Below are 15,546 nucleotides of genomic sequence, written 5' to 3' on the forward strand. Positions count from 1 at the left end.
TGTATCTGTAATATAGTAGGATACGTGTCGATTTAGCTAGAGTTGGGCCCGTGCCCGGTTGGGACTGTTCCCACATTAGAAAGTCCGCTGGACTATAAATATGTATCTAGGGTTTATGGAATAAACAACAACACAACGTTCACCCCCAAAACAAACCAATCTCGGCGCATCGCCAACTCCTTCGTATCGAGGGTTTCAATCAGGTAAGCGACATGCTGCCTAGATCGCATCTTGCGATCTAGGCAGCACAAGCCCCACGTTGTTCATGCGTTGCCCGTACTGAAGCGTCTTTGATGGCGGGCAACGTAGTTATCATAGATGTGTTAGGGTTAGCATGGTTCTTCGTATAAACATGCTTACGTAGTGCAACCCTTGCATATCTAGCCGTCCTCACGCCTATCTCAGGCGTGGGGGCGGCACCCTGCTTGTTCATCGTTTAGTAGATCTGATCCGTTGCGATTGCTCCTTGCTCTGCAAGGATTAGTTTAATATCCGCAATAGTTAGGCCTTACAAAGGGGTGGAGGATCCAGCGGCACGTAGGGTGGCGTTCGCAAGTCCTAAACAGGATGTTCCGAGGATCAACTTCATGTTGGTTTTTAGGCCTTGTTTAGGATCGGCTTATGAGCACCGTGCGTGGCCGCGAGGCCCAACCTGGAGTAGGATGATCCGATTATGCGGTGAAAACCCTAAATCGCCGTAGATCTCATTAGCTTTATCTTGATCAAGCAGGATCACCAGGTATTCGTGCACCCCGCACGGATCATGGGTGGATCGGCTCTTTGAGCCGATTCACAGGATAACCTGAGAGCCGATCGAGGCTCGTATTTAATGTTTACATGTATGCCCTGCAGGAACTAAGCGAGGCATCCCCATCACCTTCCTGACCAGGTATAGGTCAGGTGGCACGCCCTTGCACTTCGCATCGCCGCGTGTGACCAGAAGAGCATTGCGGGCCGTCGCTCGGAGGGGTCTCAGCCAGCCGCAGCTCTAGGCTCTTCCCGGCTCTACGGTGTTGACAGGCCGCTGCCCGCCGGTGGGTTTCGGACGTCAACACAAATATAGCAGTAATGTTGAGCCTTACAATCCTTGACGGCATGAGAATCAACAGAGCACTTCCAGCACCAGATCGGTTTGTTTGGCTTGACGGTCTCTATCGGCGCAACATGCTCAGAAACCAACGGAGCCATCACCTGAGCCACAATTTGAGGTTGGATGGCTGCTTGGGAGTGAGCTTGCAACTGAGAGGTCTGCATGTCAAAACCCGCCTGGTGGCCTTGAGGCACGAACTGGCCTTGGGGAGGAGCCACTCCAGTCGACACCACGACATGCGGTTGTTGCACTGGTGGTACCCCCTGCGCACCGGCTGCCTTCTTCTTCTTCTTCTTTTGCCGCTGGACCCCAGACGCCGATGCCACCTGCTGCTGCTGCTGCACGGCAGGGGCTGCAAAATGCTGTAGCTGCTGCCCTTGCGCACCGACGAACTGCGGCTGCTGATGTTGCATCGGCGGAGCTGCATACCCGCCGAAGAATTGCTGCTGATACTGCGGGTTATATTGTCCAGGAACGTAAGGAGGGGGGCGTCCCGCGAACCCTCCGAACTGCTGCGAAGGTGGAGGAGGGCCGAAACCCGGGTGCGGAGCCGGCTGCTGGTACGGTGGCCTCGGCTGACCGAACGGAGACGCCGCAGGACGGCCGACCGCACCCGCCAAGGCGTCGGGGCGAGGAGCGACCACCCCGGGCGCGGACGGAGGTCCCCGGGGCGCCTGGTTGCCCGCCATGCCGCGAGGCCTGCCGACCAAAACCTCGGCGAAGGTACGCCGGCCGCCGGGTCTCCACGCGCAGCGGATGCGAGGAGAGGGCGCAGGCAGCAGTGGCGAGGAAGAACTTGTCGAAGAAGATGCAGCAGCCGGCGGTGCAGACCTTGACGGAGAAGAACTTGTTGGCGGTGGCGAGCGATCCGGTGACGAGGGGAGCGCAGCCGAGGAAAACGGCGGCGGCGACGATGGATAGGCGGAAGACGTGAACGTGGTTGGGGCTGATTGGGCTGAACTTGCAGCCCAAAGATTACCAAACCGGCGTTCCAAACTCCTCCACGAAACGGAGTTATTGGAAACGCCTGCATGCGCACAGGCCCCACTTGCATGCAGCGCTGACCACGCTTTCTCCTCTCCCAGCTCTGCTTCCGTTACTTCTGCCGCAACGGAAGACAACTCCGACGCCGGAGAAAGCGCCGTCGCAGCCGGAGCACTGAGGAAAGCCGCGAGCATAGGCGACGGCGTCACCCGGCGTTTAGGCAACGGTCCGCGCCACGAGCCCGCCCGGGGCGGCTTCGCGCACCTCCAGCCCACGCACGGCGGCCCAGAGATTGGACGCGGTCTCGGAAGCTTCCGTCCACCGGCCGGCACTGCCGCCGAAGAAGACGACGAAGCCACAGCGCAGCCCCCCGCCGCGTCAAACTCTCCACGCTCTCCAGACCTGCACACAACAGCAGCACCCTTACCTGAGCTCGACGGCGATCCCTTCTCCCAGAACCTCGACTCCTTCGTCGGAAAACCGATCTCCGACCAGAACTCGCTAATCAGCTCCTCGTCCGAGCGCTTCCCCCTCGAGGCCTCTGCAGAACAGGCAGGGAACTCCGGCGAACCTTCAAGGACGTCCAGCGCTGCCTCGAACGGGGTCTCAGACGCGCACGAGTCTTCCGCGGAGGAATAGCCTCCGTCCGCCAGGCAGACAAAACGCGAGCCCTCTGCGCCGGAGATCCGCTCCGACTCCGTGGAGAGAACGCGAGACAGGCCGCCCGGCGCAAGCGTCAAGCGACGGCGGCGGTGTTCCGAGGTACGCGACGCGTCCGCCGGCCGGTTCGCCCGAGCAGACGCCTCAACGGTCATCTCGCTTGGAAAACCAACTTCGGAGAACTAGTCAAATAAACAACTCGTTTATGATCAAACTTGTTCAAATTGCATTGTCGTTATCTGATTATATTCCATGACAATTGTGTCTTAGCCTTAGAACGTGCAACGCAAAGTTGATGTTCTCTAATCTTGTTGCATCAGTTTTCTAGTTGCCACGCTTGCTCTGCCACGCAAGAATAATGTACTCTTCGATCCTGAGTACCGACTTCTAGACTGAAACTCAACGGTCATACGTTGATGACACTAGGAGAAGTATCTATTGTCTAGAAAAAAGAGGGTATAAAACGGTTCAAAAGACATACTCATCGGACACAGGTCTCACATTGAGCACAATGAAAAACAAAAACGTGTGGGTGACGACTGACGAGCCACCCTAGAAACTGGCTACCCACTTCAGCTAAGAGATTTATGGACCACGGTTGCTGATGTGGGTAAGTCACATTGGCCAAGGGTTATTTTAGTCAGCTCATTTTGGATGTGGAAATGTAGATAAAACAATAAATATAAATGGTACAATGCATTATTCCTTATTGTTATCACTAGCAACTAATAAAAAATAGTTAAATGTTAGTGAAAATTGTGTTGATAAGGGAAGACACGTGGTAGCCTTCTTTATTGTTTTCAGCGAATCATTCGTTAGCTAAGGGAAGATAATCTTCTCTTTCTTCATTCCCTTTCCTCTAACTAAGTAAAATCCGACGTGACGACCGTAAAGGAAGGCTAAGGTCATCTCATTGTGCGTGCCCTAATATCACATATGCATAGCTGGGACCTTGTATGTAGGGATGTGAAGCAGCGCCCGATCCATCTGAGGCTATCAACCAAGCCCTTCTCGCTCATCAAGTTTGGCGTTTATTGGCCTTTGCTTACGCTTGTGTGCACAGGTGCTTAAAGCCTGGTATTATCCTAATGGTAATCTCGTTGATACGGTGCTTACAGGGCACCCCTCCTCAACTAGGATTGCCATATCTTATGGGCTGAAACTTCTGAAAAGGGGCCTAATCTGGCGAGTGGGCAATGTGCATAGTATTAGAGTTTGGCATGAAAGTTGGCTCCTGAGGAGGTCGAGTACTTCAAAGCTCAAGTTGAACTCCGAGCCTACGTGGAAGGACTAGATCTAGCTCGATTATCATTGAAACTGACTAGGCTGCAATCACTAGGGCAAGACAGATTCTCCTTTCTCCATTTGGTTTCTCAAAGTAAGATGGTAGCTAGTCAAAGCAATGAGTTGTAAAAGTAGAACGATCGCAAATTAGGGTTAGCCATGGTCTTGCAAATCTTGCGAAAATTGAAAACCGCGTTGCTGCATGGTTTTGTTCTGGGCAACCATGATGGGGTTGTAACCCCTCAAACTTAACAAAGTTTCTATTTTACTCAAAAAATCAAGTTAGTTATACAACTTTTTTATCTATTAGTTAAGGACGGAGCTCACACCCCTCTCTCGCTTTCCCCTCCCCTTGAGAGTCTCTCGGCTCTCTCCCCCTCTTCTCCGGTGGTCTCGCTGGCTAGAGACAATGGGGGAGGGGGCAGCCTGTACATAGTAGTAGTAGAGCGTCTAGGGTTAGGTCTCCGTCTGTTGTTTGGGTTCTGTCCCAGTCAGACGTTATGCCGGTGGAGCTCTGGCGGGTGAGGGCATGAGGCTTGCGAGCGGCGCTCGACGGCTGGTGGTGGTGGTGGCTTTGCTTGCGGTGCTCCCAAGGACCCAAGGGCGAAGCCGTATGCAAACAGAGCGGGCGCCTTCCTATCCATATCTAATAAGCTCAAGGACCTTGAGATCTAGAGGTGGAGGCCATGATGGAGGTTTCAGCAACCTCGTCCTCTTCTCTTCTAGTCAGCCATCAAGGAGATGGAGTCAAAGAGAGGTGGGGCTCCGATTTGTTGCGCCAAGCATGACAGGCTGATCTTCATCCTAGAGTTCATCAGCAGAGAATGATGTGCCATGTCAGTAACTAACTTGCCTCTGCATCTTAGGTCGAAAGGCAATCCTCCTCGACCACGAAGCAATGGTCGTGCTTCCTCCTGGCCTCGGGCCGTTTGGAGGATCTCTAAACTCCAACCAGGCACTCTAGGGAGGAGCTGAACTCCAGCGGTGGAGATGGATCTTGAGGAATCGATTTCTTTTTCTACTTTTTGCCCGAGGTCCTTTCTGCGAACTAAAGCTCTTACCAATATTTTCTCATTTCTTCTGCTACCTCTTGTAACTTGTAAACCCGCCATTAATAAATAAGCAGACCCATCCCATTCAAAAAAAATCTATTAGTTCAATTTCTACCGCCTCTTCCTTTCGCTAGCCTACCCGAGACGTACCCTTGTTAATCAACGTGCAAATGAGTGATTTACGATTGAGTAGCAAATAAACAATATAATGGGTTTTTTGGGGAATAAATGGACAAGTTGATTGAATCCACAGTTTTCACGGTTGCCTCCGGCCAAACTTCCCACTTTCCCATAGTTCTTATCTCAGGGTTCAGGGTTACATCAGTTTTCTCACAGCTCACAGTTTTCAGAGTTGCCTCCAGCCAAACAACTTCCCGCTTTCTCACACTTTTTTATCTCATAGCTCATAGTCCACAGCTTTTTCAGAATCTACATTTGAAGCAAACACATCCTAAACCTAGCCTAGCGGTCACCCCCACCTGATACCCATGGCTCACGGCGGGCTCCTGTCTTCTCGCCCCAGGCACCGTGCCCCGTCCGTGCTGCTATTCGCATGTAAAAGGTATACTACACTGCATGTAACGCCTATGGAGTGAAGAAAAACACATTGCATGTAAAGTCCACCAGCTGAGCATCTAAGATATGGAACCTGATCCAACCCATAGATGAATACTACCTCCATCCAAAAGTTTAAGGCTTATATTTTTTTTTAAAAAAAAGTCAAACCAAGTAAAGTTTAACCAAAATTTTAGAACAATCTATCAACAAATATAATATTTTTTAGATACCTTACAAAAATATATTTCATTATATATTTAATGATATTAATTTTGTATTTTACATGTTAATGATTTTTGGAAAAAGCTTAGTCAAACTTAACATAGTTTGACTTTCTAAAAATAATATAAGCCTTAAGCTTTGGGATGGAGGTAGTAACAGGTAAAACAAAAGGCTAGAGACTGTAGATGAGACCATTCATGTGCAAAGCATATCAAACTATCAGCCTGCAAAAAAAAATCCAACGACAAGCAACGATGCCTAGCCTACCACAATCACCATCTCATTCTTTCCTATCCAATGCTGATCATATGTTGGCGGGTTACGAGCTGCCGCAAGGGAGGCTAACATTAACCTACCAACCCGGGCAACGAGCACAAAGATGCGAATCCACCTTAGCTCACCCGGAATATGCTATACTAACACCATATGTGACCATGCCCGGAATATGCTCTACTGCCTGATTTTCGACAATTAACAAAACATCCACCAACGATAAGTAGGGCGCGAGACCTGACTAAAAACAAGCAGATCGTTTTGAATGAGCCACATCACGAGGGCGAATCATGCCGACGTAGCGCCAGCATTTTTTGGGTAGCAACGGCACTACTTATTGCATCATATCGTCAGCAGCAGTGTGCATGTGTGTGTCGCTTCCGTTGGGTTCTTCTGATGAATCCATGTCTGCTGTACCTGCGACTGTAAGGGTTGAAACAAGATAAAGACCAGGAGCAAGACGACAAGAGATATCTAGTACTGGAGTATTCCCTCCCTTTGGAAATAACTGTCTCAACTTTTTCTAGATACGGATGTATCTACACATTGAAATGTGTCTAGATACATCCATATCTAGACAAAACTGAGTCACTTATTTTGGAACGGGGTAGTAAGATTTTTAAATACAAGCCAATAAAAGGAATACTCTACCAGATGTGTCGCCGCCACTACGCTGGCTTGTAAACGAGGAGCTTTGTTTAGAATCTGCATATGTGTGTGTATACATGTAAGGAATGAAACTAATAGCGTAAAGCTGTTGCAAGTAAGGGATGGAACTAGTTAACTAAAGCTGTATGATTAACAATCTGACATAATGTGCATATTTAGTACTTCAGTGCATTGTATATATATAGTGGCAACACTTGCACATGAAATTGTAGCTTTGTAAGGAACAATCCAATGGTTATTCATTTCTGGCAACAATCCAACAGCTATTCAAAATCAACAGAAATGATCAAGAAGAATGAAAAACAGCAATTACTAAAGAGCTTAAAGGAGCAAAACTGAACACTAAGAAGTTTCTACTTTTTACATTGTGGAAACTGGAAAGATAGACCCATTTTAACATTTTTACCATTGATCTAAAAGGGGCTTGCCAATTCTAAACACCACTTACAACTAAGTAAAAGAAGAGACCTTTATTTACCACTTACTACTCTTTACTAGTGAACTATTAAAAAAATGTAACTAGGTCCTTACCACAACATCGAGGAACAAACAGATAATTAATGGCTAAAAGGATAAATGTGTTTTTCAGGGAGGGAGTAAATGAAACTACTACCAGACTAACGGTCCCAGCCAGTTAAACAATCTTAGCCAATCATTTCAACAGACTAATGATGAGAAGGAAACAAACCTGCAGACAGATGTGAACCTTTCACAGCTTCGAAGTTCTTGTATGTATAGCCCACAAAGCTAAGATCTTTAGAATTGGGAATCATCTGCAATAATTTTTCAAAACAATGGTGAACAACTTTAGAGTAAATAACGACATAATGGCAAAAAAAGTGGTACGTACTCTACAAAGGCAGAGTTGACCCCTATCTATGGAGATCTAAAAGTGACAAGTGATCAAGGTGATTAAGAAACTTTGGGGTGGATAAAAAACAAGATGCAGCTTATTACAGTGACTGGAATTGATGGCATGGACATTTACAAAAGTAAAAGTGAAAGAAAAATAACCCTCCCTCATCCCGTATAGTTAGGTCCTATTTGCTAGATAGATACAATTATTAGAAAGGTTACAAACTCTGCCTTCAGGGAAAATGTCTTGCGAAGTTCCAAAACATTTGATGGTAAATTTTGGGTGGACATATATCATCAACAAAAAACTGAATAGTATGATGATCTTGAAGGAAGTCAGTTACTCAGAGGTAGCAATAATAATCCAATGAATTGCATCATAATGAATCACTTTTAGTAGAACTAGGGCACATAGGATGATGGATAGCCCAAACCCTGATATGGATATATGTATGCTTAACTTGGCTTTGCTTCACGTATATATTTAGTATTCCCTCCATCCATAAATAGATGCCTGAGGTTTGTCTACATCTGGATGTATCTAGACATTAAATAGCGTATAGATACATCCAGATTTAGACAAATCTCAGACGTCTATTTATGGACAGAGGTAGTACACATAATTACAACATTACAGAGTACAACAAATGGACAAATTCTTAACGTATTTTATTATCAACAATATTATAGTCTAAAAGATTATCATAAAAAGGGGAATGCAAGGCTGAACGCGTTTTTAATTTTTTATGCTAGCTTTGTTGAATCTCAAACCTATATACCAGACTGAGGGTTCATAACTTCATTCATACCTTCCTTGAGGACCCAGAACCTGTTCTTCGGGGAGCAGGATCTACCTGCAGAGACAGAATGGAAGTGGTCAATATAATTTATGCACAAAACAGTAGAACATATGGAGCTGAAAGATTGGCATGCTAATACAAAATAGAATTTCTTCGAAATGTTTAAAGAATCAAACATACAACAAACTAATGGAAACAGATTTTCTTACTTCGTCGAATTTCTGAAAATTTTGTGTATCCAGTTCATCATTTACTTGAGGCTTAAATGCTGCCTCCAATTCATAAAGCTTATCCCATTCAACTCCACGAAACCAAGGATGAGCCTAACAAAAAGAGATATATGTTAACCAAAATTAAGAAGTAATACTCTCTTGGAATCCAAATATAAGTCAGTTTGGACAACAAGATTCCACTTTGACTGCTCAGTTTTGTTATTGCAAAACACAAAGTTATAAGTATGTATGCAACTATATTTCATGATAAATACTCCCTTCATTCCAAAATAATTGACAATCTAGGTTTGTCCTAAACTTCTCTAAGTTTGACGGGATCAGAAGTAAATGTGTCGATATTTGCAATGTCAGATATACATAATGTAAAAAATACATTGTATGATTAATCTAATAAAACTAAATTGATCTTGTAGATGTGGATATATTTTTCTATAAACTCGGTCAAACTTAAAGTAGTTTGACTTAGGACAAACCTAGAACATAAAATATTTTGGAGCAGAGGGATATAGTAATAACAAATTCATGCGGCCACTTTAGGTAGTATTTTCTACATTGACGTATAAATCTATAAATGTTTTATGGACATGGAGTCTAAGAACAACTTGTATGTGCGATTGGGGACCGCGGATAATACTGAGAGACGAATACCTTTATTTGATCTGCCCCTTCACTGCCAATCCTGTGATCAACATCACACAAGAACCGACAAATCAGATCCTTAGCTTCAGGAGACAGCCTTGAATTTTCTGGAAATTTCAAATAGCTTCTCCAATGTACAATCTATGAAGTGGTAAAGTGGAGTCAGTGCAGTACCAAATAGACAGTCAATTTATGGCAAGTTGTTTTATTGGTCTTCTAAGGTGAGCAAAGACATGACAATGTACTAGACTTGACCAACTTTATTAACAGTTACTACTTACTACGTATGTGGGGAAAGGACACAAAACCAATTAAAGACGGAAAATATTACAACACTATTGCCCTGGACAGAACACTATCGCCCTGGGCAGCACACTATTACCCTTTTAGTAAATTTAACTTGCACTTAAACATAAGCTCCATACCAAATTATAATAGAAGCAAAATCACTACACTATAGTGTAACCATTTTGAAGAAGCAAAATGAATCATAATTGCTACTCCATATTACCCTCCAACAGTAGACCTATTATATAATACAAAGATGTTATTGTATGGTTAGGAGTCCTGAAACAAACAGAATATGCCATGAATTTCCATTCAAAAAAAGTAAGAGATGTAACCCCTTATTTTGGTTACATCTCTACTGATAGCGTGTGTTAAACACCCTAAGCTAAAAGAAGAGAAATATGGTTTAAAAAATCCACAGAGAAAAAAAAAATCTATCCCAGAGTTTGACAAGGTCCTAATTATGCCACATCCATTTCTCCATTACATTTTAGCTACGGGTTTTGATATGGACAATCCAACCACTAGATATTATCTGCAACATATTCCTATTGAAAAGATAGTGTAAAGTTCTAGCCTACAAACACAACTTTAATAGTTTGTAATTTGAAAAATGCTACTGGCGAACCAGGTATGACGTGTCATTGAGACACCCAATCGTGTATTTAAAAACTGCACGCCTTGCAATGGCATCTCCAAATTTACAAGTACACAAACAATTGGGTGGTGGGGGCTTAATAATCCAGTTATAGAGGGATTATTCAACAGCCAAACCTTTCGGCATGTAGTTATTGGATCATCAGAATAAAACGGTGGATACCCAACAAGCATCTCATACATGATAGCACCCAGAGACCACCTGCGTGTAAATAAGATATAAGCAATCATAGTGAAGTTATGGGGAAGGAGACAAGTTTGATATTTTCGTTTGAAGATCAAAATCGGAAATAACCACATATGTGCACATGCAATTCTTAGCATACCAGTCACACTCAATTCCATATCCCTTTTTTAGTAGAACCTCTGGAGCAATATAATCAGGAGTACCGACTGTTGAAAATGCCTGTAAATCCATTTGAAATGGACGTGAAAAATCTTCGTGAAGTTATTCACTTTCGAGAAAATATGCTGATACTTCTAAAAAGAACAAATAAATGAAGTTGCGCGTAGCTAGTTCGATGCTAACTATGTAAGCACACACCAATTTTCTCCTGTTCTTCTGCCAGTGCTGAAGCTGTTCGTTTTGACTTCTCCACCTTCTACCATTTGTTGTATCATAGAGAGAATTATCAATGTCCATTGACTCCCTAAGATTTTCATCAGTCATAGGTTCATCTTCGCTCAAGGTTGACAATTTTGAGCAATCAATAGGCTTACACAAGCCAAAATCTGACAACTTCATGTGACCATTCTTATCGAGAAGCAGATTATCAGGCTTAATATCTCTGTAAGGATAATAAGAAAAAAAAATTGAGTAAACAAATAGAAAATACTGAACCATATTCAGATCAGATTCACAAGCATATGACCTGTGGATGTAATTATGTTTATGAATCGACTCAATTGCAAGAACTGTCTCAGCAATATAGAAACGAGCCACATTTTCAGTTAAGGTATCCTCTCTCATGAGCAGGGTCATCATATCACCTCCAGGGAGGTATTCCATGATAAGGTAAAGGTACTCAGCATCTTGGAAAGAATAGTATAGCTTCACGATGCAGTGGCTACCAACTTCAGCCAGCAAGTTTCTTTCAGCTCTAACATGTTCCACCTAATAGATATAATGAAAATATTAGTTTGAGAAAGAAGAACCCCTAATAAAAAGTTAATTTTTTAATCAAAACGAGAAACAAAATCTGGGAAACTTAACATATCAAGTGTCTTGCGTTAAGCAAAAAATCATGTAAACAACCTACCTAAAAAAATGCTTAAGGTACTTTTCCTATGTAGAGTAAAAAAACAATAAAGAATACATGACAGACAGTCCTACTCTACAATCTGGTCGAAATATAATACTCCTACATAACATCTCTGTCAAAATTATGAATAAAGGACATCCCTACTCTGCAACCTGATCATATACATTGAGCCAAAACTTAACCAAATACGTAAAGAGCACAGTGCTCTCATCCTACCTGACCCTTGACAACCATTTCAGACTTCTTTAGCTTTTTCATTGCGTAAATGTTCCCAGAGGATTTATCCCGGCAAAGTTGAACCTGACAGAAAATAAAAAATATAGTTGTCACCTAAAGAGGTCAAAGCTCAAGCATGGCAAACAATTGTACCTTAAAAATCAGGAACCGCAGAGAGTCGGCAGATCTAGGAAATGTTAAATGCCACCGACTGGCACTAACAATCCAAAATATATTGGGATGACTACTATGTTTATTTGGTAAATGTGAACTGCTTATTGAGCACATATCATAGAATGAATAACAATTGTAAATGTGAAATGCCAAAAAATGACTTAGAAACATGCTTGTAGATATTGGAAGATGCAAACCTCCCCAAAAGCGCCTCTTCCAATGATGGTGAGCAGCTCAAAGTCATCTACACAAATTCTATGTCTTTTAAGTCTCATGTATTCAGTCTCCTTTCTCTCCAGCTCCTTTATTAATTTTATTTGCTCCTCCCTAGGAACTTGTGAAGAAGCTAGCTGTTGTTCCAAAAGTAAGCGCCTGCAATTGTACAAAAGACAAGTTCCTAGTCTTGATAGAAATGGAAACAGACAGTGTTGCATGATAAGCTGATAACGGTAAGTAATACAAGACAAGATTACCAAAAGAAGCAATGGGGCGAAGAATGAATATACACTCCCTACAGATAAGAGTGCAAAAGGATGACAGGAGAGAGAAAGCTTCCAATCCTATTTATATACAAGAATTTATTGTTTTCAAGAAGATCTTTGAGTGCAGACTTTGGTAGTAGAAACAAGCATGAAGAAAAACTAGAATAACTGTGGCGAAAGACTGAGCGATCAAATTTCAGGAAATATTTGGGAAGTGTGGTGCCTATTAAGTTGATTGGGCAATTTCTGTGATATATGAAGTGTTCCGCTTGTCTAGCTAGCTGCTGGTTTCCTTAAATTGGGTGAAGAGGAGGTATGACTGAAGGACAGTGGATGGAACAAACTTTGTACTTCGTTTGTTTTTGTATCTGACTTTATGGTAACACAATGGTTTTTGAGCTTGATGTGCATAATTGCATTCCAAATAGTGTGGTTCGTTGTTGTTTTGGTTTTTCTTTTTCAAGGGAGTGTTAACAAGCTATGTGTAGACTTTCAACTCTATGTTGAGAGTAGACAAATGAACACGAGAGTGTGTTCTTAGAACAAGAATTAGAGTGACACAGATGCGTAATGTGGGTGATGTGATGGCTGGAGCTGCACAACTACATCAGACGGCACTGAGGAGGGTGCATGAACAGCGAGATCACTGGCAGCCCTAGTAGGCCCTAAGCCCCAGCACTTCAACTCAGCAGCGAACAACACCATGGAGAAGGAATGGGAAAATGTCTCTGGCAGCTGTGTTCGTTTCTGTTAGCATGGCCATGTGGAAGAGCGCAAACCCCTGGGAGATCTTGTAATGCCCTTACTTTGTTTTTGGCACTTCATCGTGTACTTAACTGGTTGCTAGCTGTGTGCCGGTGGCCAGCGAAACATCTCTTGGTCTTTTGTTTTGTCTTTTTGCAACAGGATGTTGGATACTTTGGTATGTTGTAACGTAACCCAGAACCTAATGAGGGGCGCGTATGGAAAAAAAAAGCAAGCAAATATGTAAAGTAATTTTAACACATGGATCTCTCAACACTTTTACTTAATTGCTTTTTCATGAGGACTCAACCTTCTTTACTTGAAATTGCATACTGAGCCAACTCCATTGTGATTCAATATGCCAGCGGAGGGTAGGGGGTCCAGTTTCCGGCAGGGGCCTAAAGCCCCTATGATTTGAACCACCCATTAGTTAGTATGTATCTAGTTTTTGCCGTGCCATCAGTTGGGTAAATAACATTTATGGTTTGATCAAGCACCTCTATCTAGTTTTTGCCGTGCCATCAGTTGGGTAAATAACATGTAACTAAGCGCCAACCTCAGTGAAAGGGCAAATGTGGGCTATGTCCCACCCTGCATTCTGCTTTGTTGATTTACATCCAATTATTATGTGACATAAGGAATTCTTTACAAGGAAACACATACTCTTATAACAGCTTGCTGTGTTGCTATTATCAACTTATAGTAGTACCAAAGTTCACTGTATAGCATGTCTGTGCACAAATCAACATGCAGATCAACCAAAAAATACAAGACAGCAGTAATGAGCATGAATAAAGAGTTTCAAGTGAACGCTCCCAGCACCACATGTAACACCCGCATAGGACAAGTACACTGCGGGGCACTTGAGCGGAGAAAGAATCGGTCAATTAATCCTGGTGTCCATGCAAGACTCCTGAGCTCCAGCGCGCATCTAATTTTCAGGCGTTTGCTTCTCTACCTAACTCAGTCCGATATTCCTGCCGCAAGTCAAAAACTAACTAAGCGTCTGGCACAAAACGTTGCCTCGACGCCTGCAAATTAGCTGGGATAGTATGTCGCAACTTCCCATCGGCCGGGAACAAAATCCTGGCGTCCATAAATAAACGCCTGCATTCTACCTGCCCTAAAGGCATGTACAACGCACAGCCGCTCATCTGGGCGCTGACGGAAAAAAAAAAACTAGACGAGCATCTGCGCTAGCCCCTCTCCCTCCATCGCTAAACGCAGAACCCAAGCACTTACAATTGTCCAGATTATACGCAAGCGTCTGGCGCCAGAGTTTGTGTCGACACAAAAGCTTTCCTGGTGTCTGATGGGAATTGACCATAAATACCAGATGTTATTCCCTAGTGCCCGTCGCAAGCGCTGCATTGTGCATACCCTAAGCAATCAGAAAACACAAACCCATTTTTTCCAGTCCTTCAACAATTAGAAACCCACTGCCAAAGGCTGCTCAGCTCAACAGAAGCAATGACTCAATCCAATTAATACCAAGCATCTGAAATTCCTCAGAGGATCAGCTTGCTCCAATTGCGCATCCCAAAAGCTCAGAAATAGCCCACAGTAGAACTTAGAGCCACATTCCAGAACAAACTACCCTAGAAGTTGCCGAATCACCAGTAATCCAGCTAAACATACAGCGCAAACTACAGAGGAAACAACCCCTCGATCGCTGAGTAGCCCCCACACACCTCGATCATCCCGGCCCACACGAGATCTAGCTACACCGCACGCGGCGGAATCAGACAGTAGTGAGTTAAGGTACGAATTTGGGGACGGAGGCAGGACCGGTGGTGGTGGTGGTACCTCTCGTTGCGCTCCCGGAGGTTCTTGGAGCGCTCGCGGTAGCCGTTCTCGATGATCTTCTTCGCGGCGGCCACGCGCTCCATGGTGCGGATGGACCCCACAGGCTCCTCCTCCGCCACCGCCGCCGCCAGCGGCTGGCCCCTGCCACCGCGCGCCGCCGACTCGCTCTCCATGGTGATGCTAGTAACGCCCAACCCCGCAGCCCGCGCCTCCACTGTGTTGTTCTGTCGGGCGCTCGTAATAAATTTTGTGTTTTTGTTTTGTTTATTTCAATATTTGTTTTATGTTATGGAGTATCTTATTTCTTGTGACGGATCTATCTTCTCTTTCGTCTTCACGGATGCGGCGCCTTCTTTTTGGTTAGTCTGAGGTTAGCATTGACTAATCAAGTTTTAATGATGGATCAGAGGCTGGAAACAGCTATTAATCTCTACTTACTTATAAAAGAGTGAACACTCAACTTTTCTACATTCACCAAAATTAGTGTACACAAAGCACTCATAACCCTCCGATCTGATCAACATAATTAGATCCAAGTGTGTGTAGTACTTGCCTGGTCCGACCCAGATCGAATGGCTTAGCTTCAGGGTGTGTTCGG

The 15,546-nt window shown here is 44.1% G+C and overlaps 1 protein-coding gene across 2 annotated transcripts; it reads right to left on the reverse strand.

Moving 5' to 3' along the window:
* Positions 1-6,048: 6,048 nt before the first annotated feature.
* Positions 6,049-15,205, reverse strand: LOC127295146 (uncharacterized). Of its 2 annotated transcripts, none has more exons than XM_051325049.2 (13): positions 14,949-15,205; positions 12,114-12,288; positions 11,743-11,826; positions 11,137-11,378; positions 10,809-11,052; positions 10,591-10,670; positions 10,382-10,466; positions 9,329-9,460; positions 8,657-8,770; positions 8,457-8,501; positions 7,481-7,565; positions 6,775-6,828; positions 6,049-6,540 (listed from the first exon to the last, which is right to left on the reverse strand). In XM_051325049.2, exons 1-13 carry the CDS (start codon positions 15,119-15,121, stop codon positions 6,458-6,460), a joined length of 1,596 nt encoding a protein of 531 aa, XP_051181009.1. In that variant the 5' UTR covers positions 15,122-15,205; the 3' UTR covers positions 6,049-6,457. The 2 variants fall into 2 exon arrangements, with proteins under 2 accessions (XP_051181009.1, XP_051181002.1); XM_051325042.2 differs by having other exon boundaries at positions 6,049-6,546; positions 14,949-15,204.
* Between the last annotated feature and the right edge of the window lie 341 nt (positions 15,206-15,546).

Source organism: Lolium perenne, chromosome 1, assembly GCF_019359855.2.
Source record: "Lolium perenne isolate Kyuss_39 chromosome 1, Kyuss_2.0, whole genome shotgun sequence".
NCBI classification, from domain to species: Eukaryota; Viridiplantae; Streptophyta; class Magnoliopsida; order Poales; family Poaceae; genus Lolium; species Lolium perenne.

What these genes read in the sequence shown, in the direction of transcription:
- LOC127295146 (XM_051325042.2), bottom strand. Translation starts at nt 15,121, where the DNA reads ATGGAGAGCGAGTCGGCGGCGCGCGGTGGCAGGGGCCAGCCGCTGGCG. An exon ending in AGAAGAACAGGAGAAAATTG is followed by an intron (nt 10,671 to 10,808) that starts GTGTGTGCTTAC and finishes ATGGATTTACAG; the next exon opens with GCATTTTCAACAGTCGGTAC. An exon ending in AGGTTCACATCTGTCTGCAG is followed by an intron (nt 6,829 to 7,480) that starts GTTTGTTTCCTT and finishes ACACATATGCAG; the next exon opens with ATTCTAAACAAAGCTCCTCG.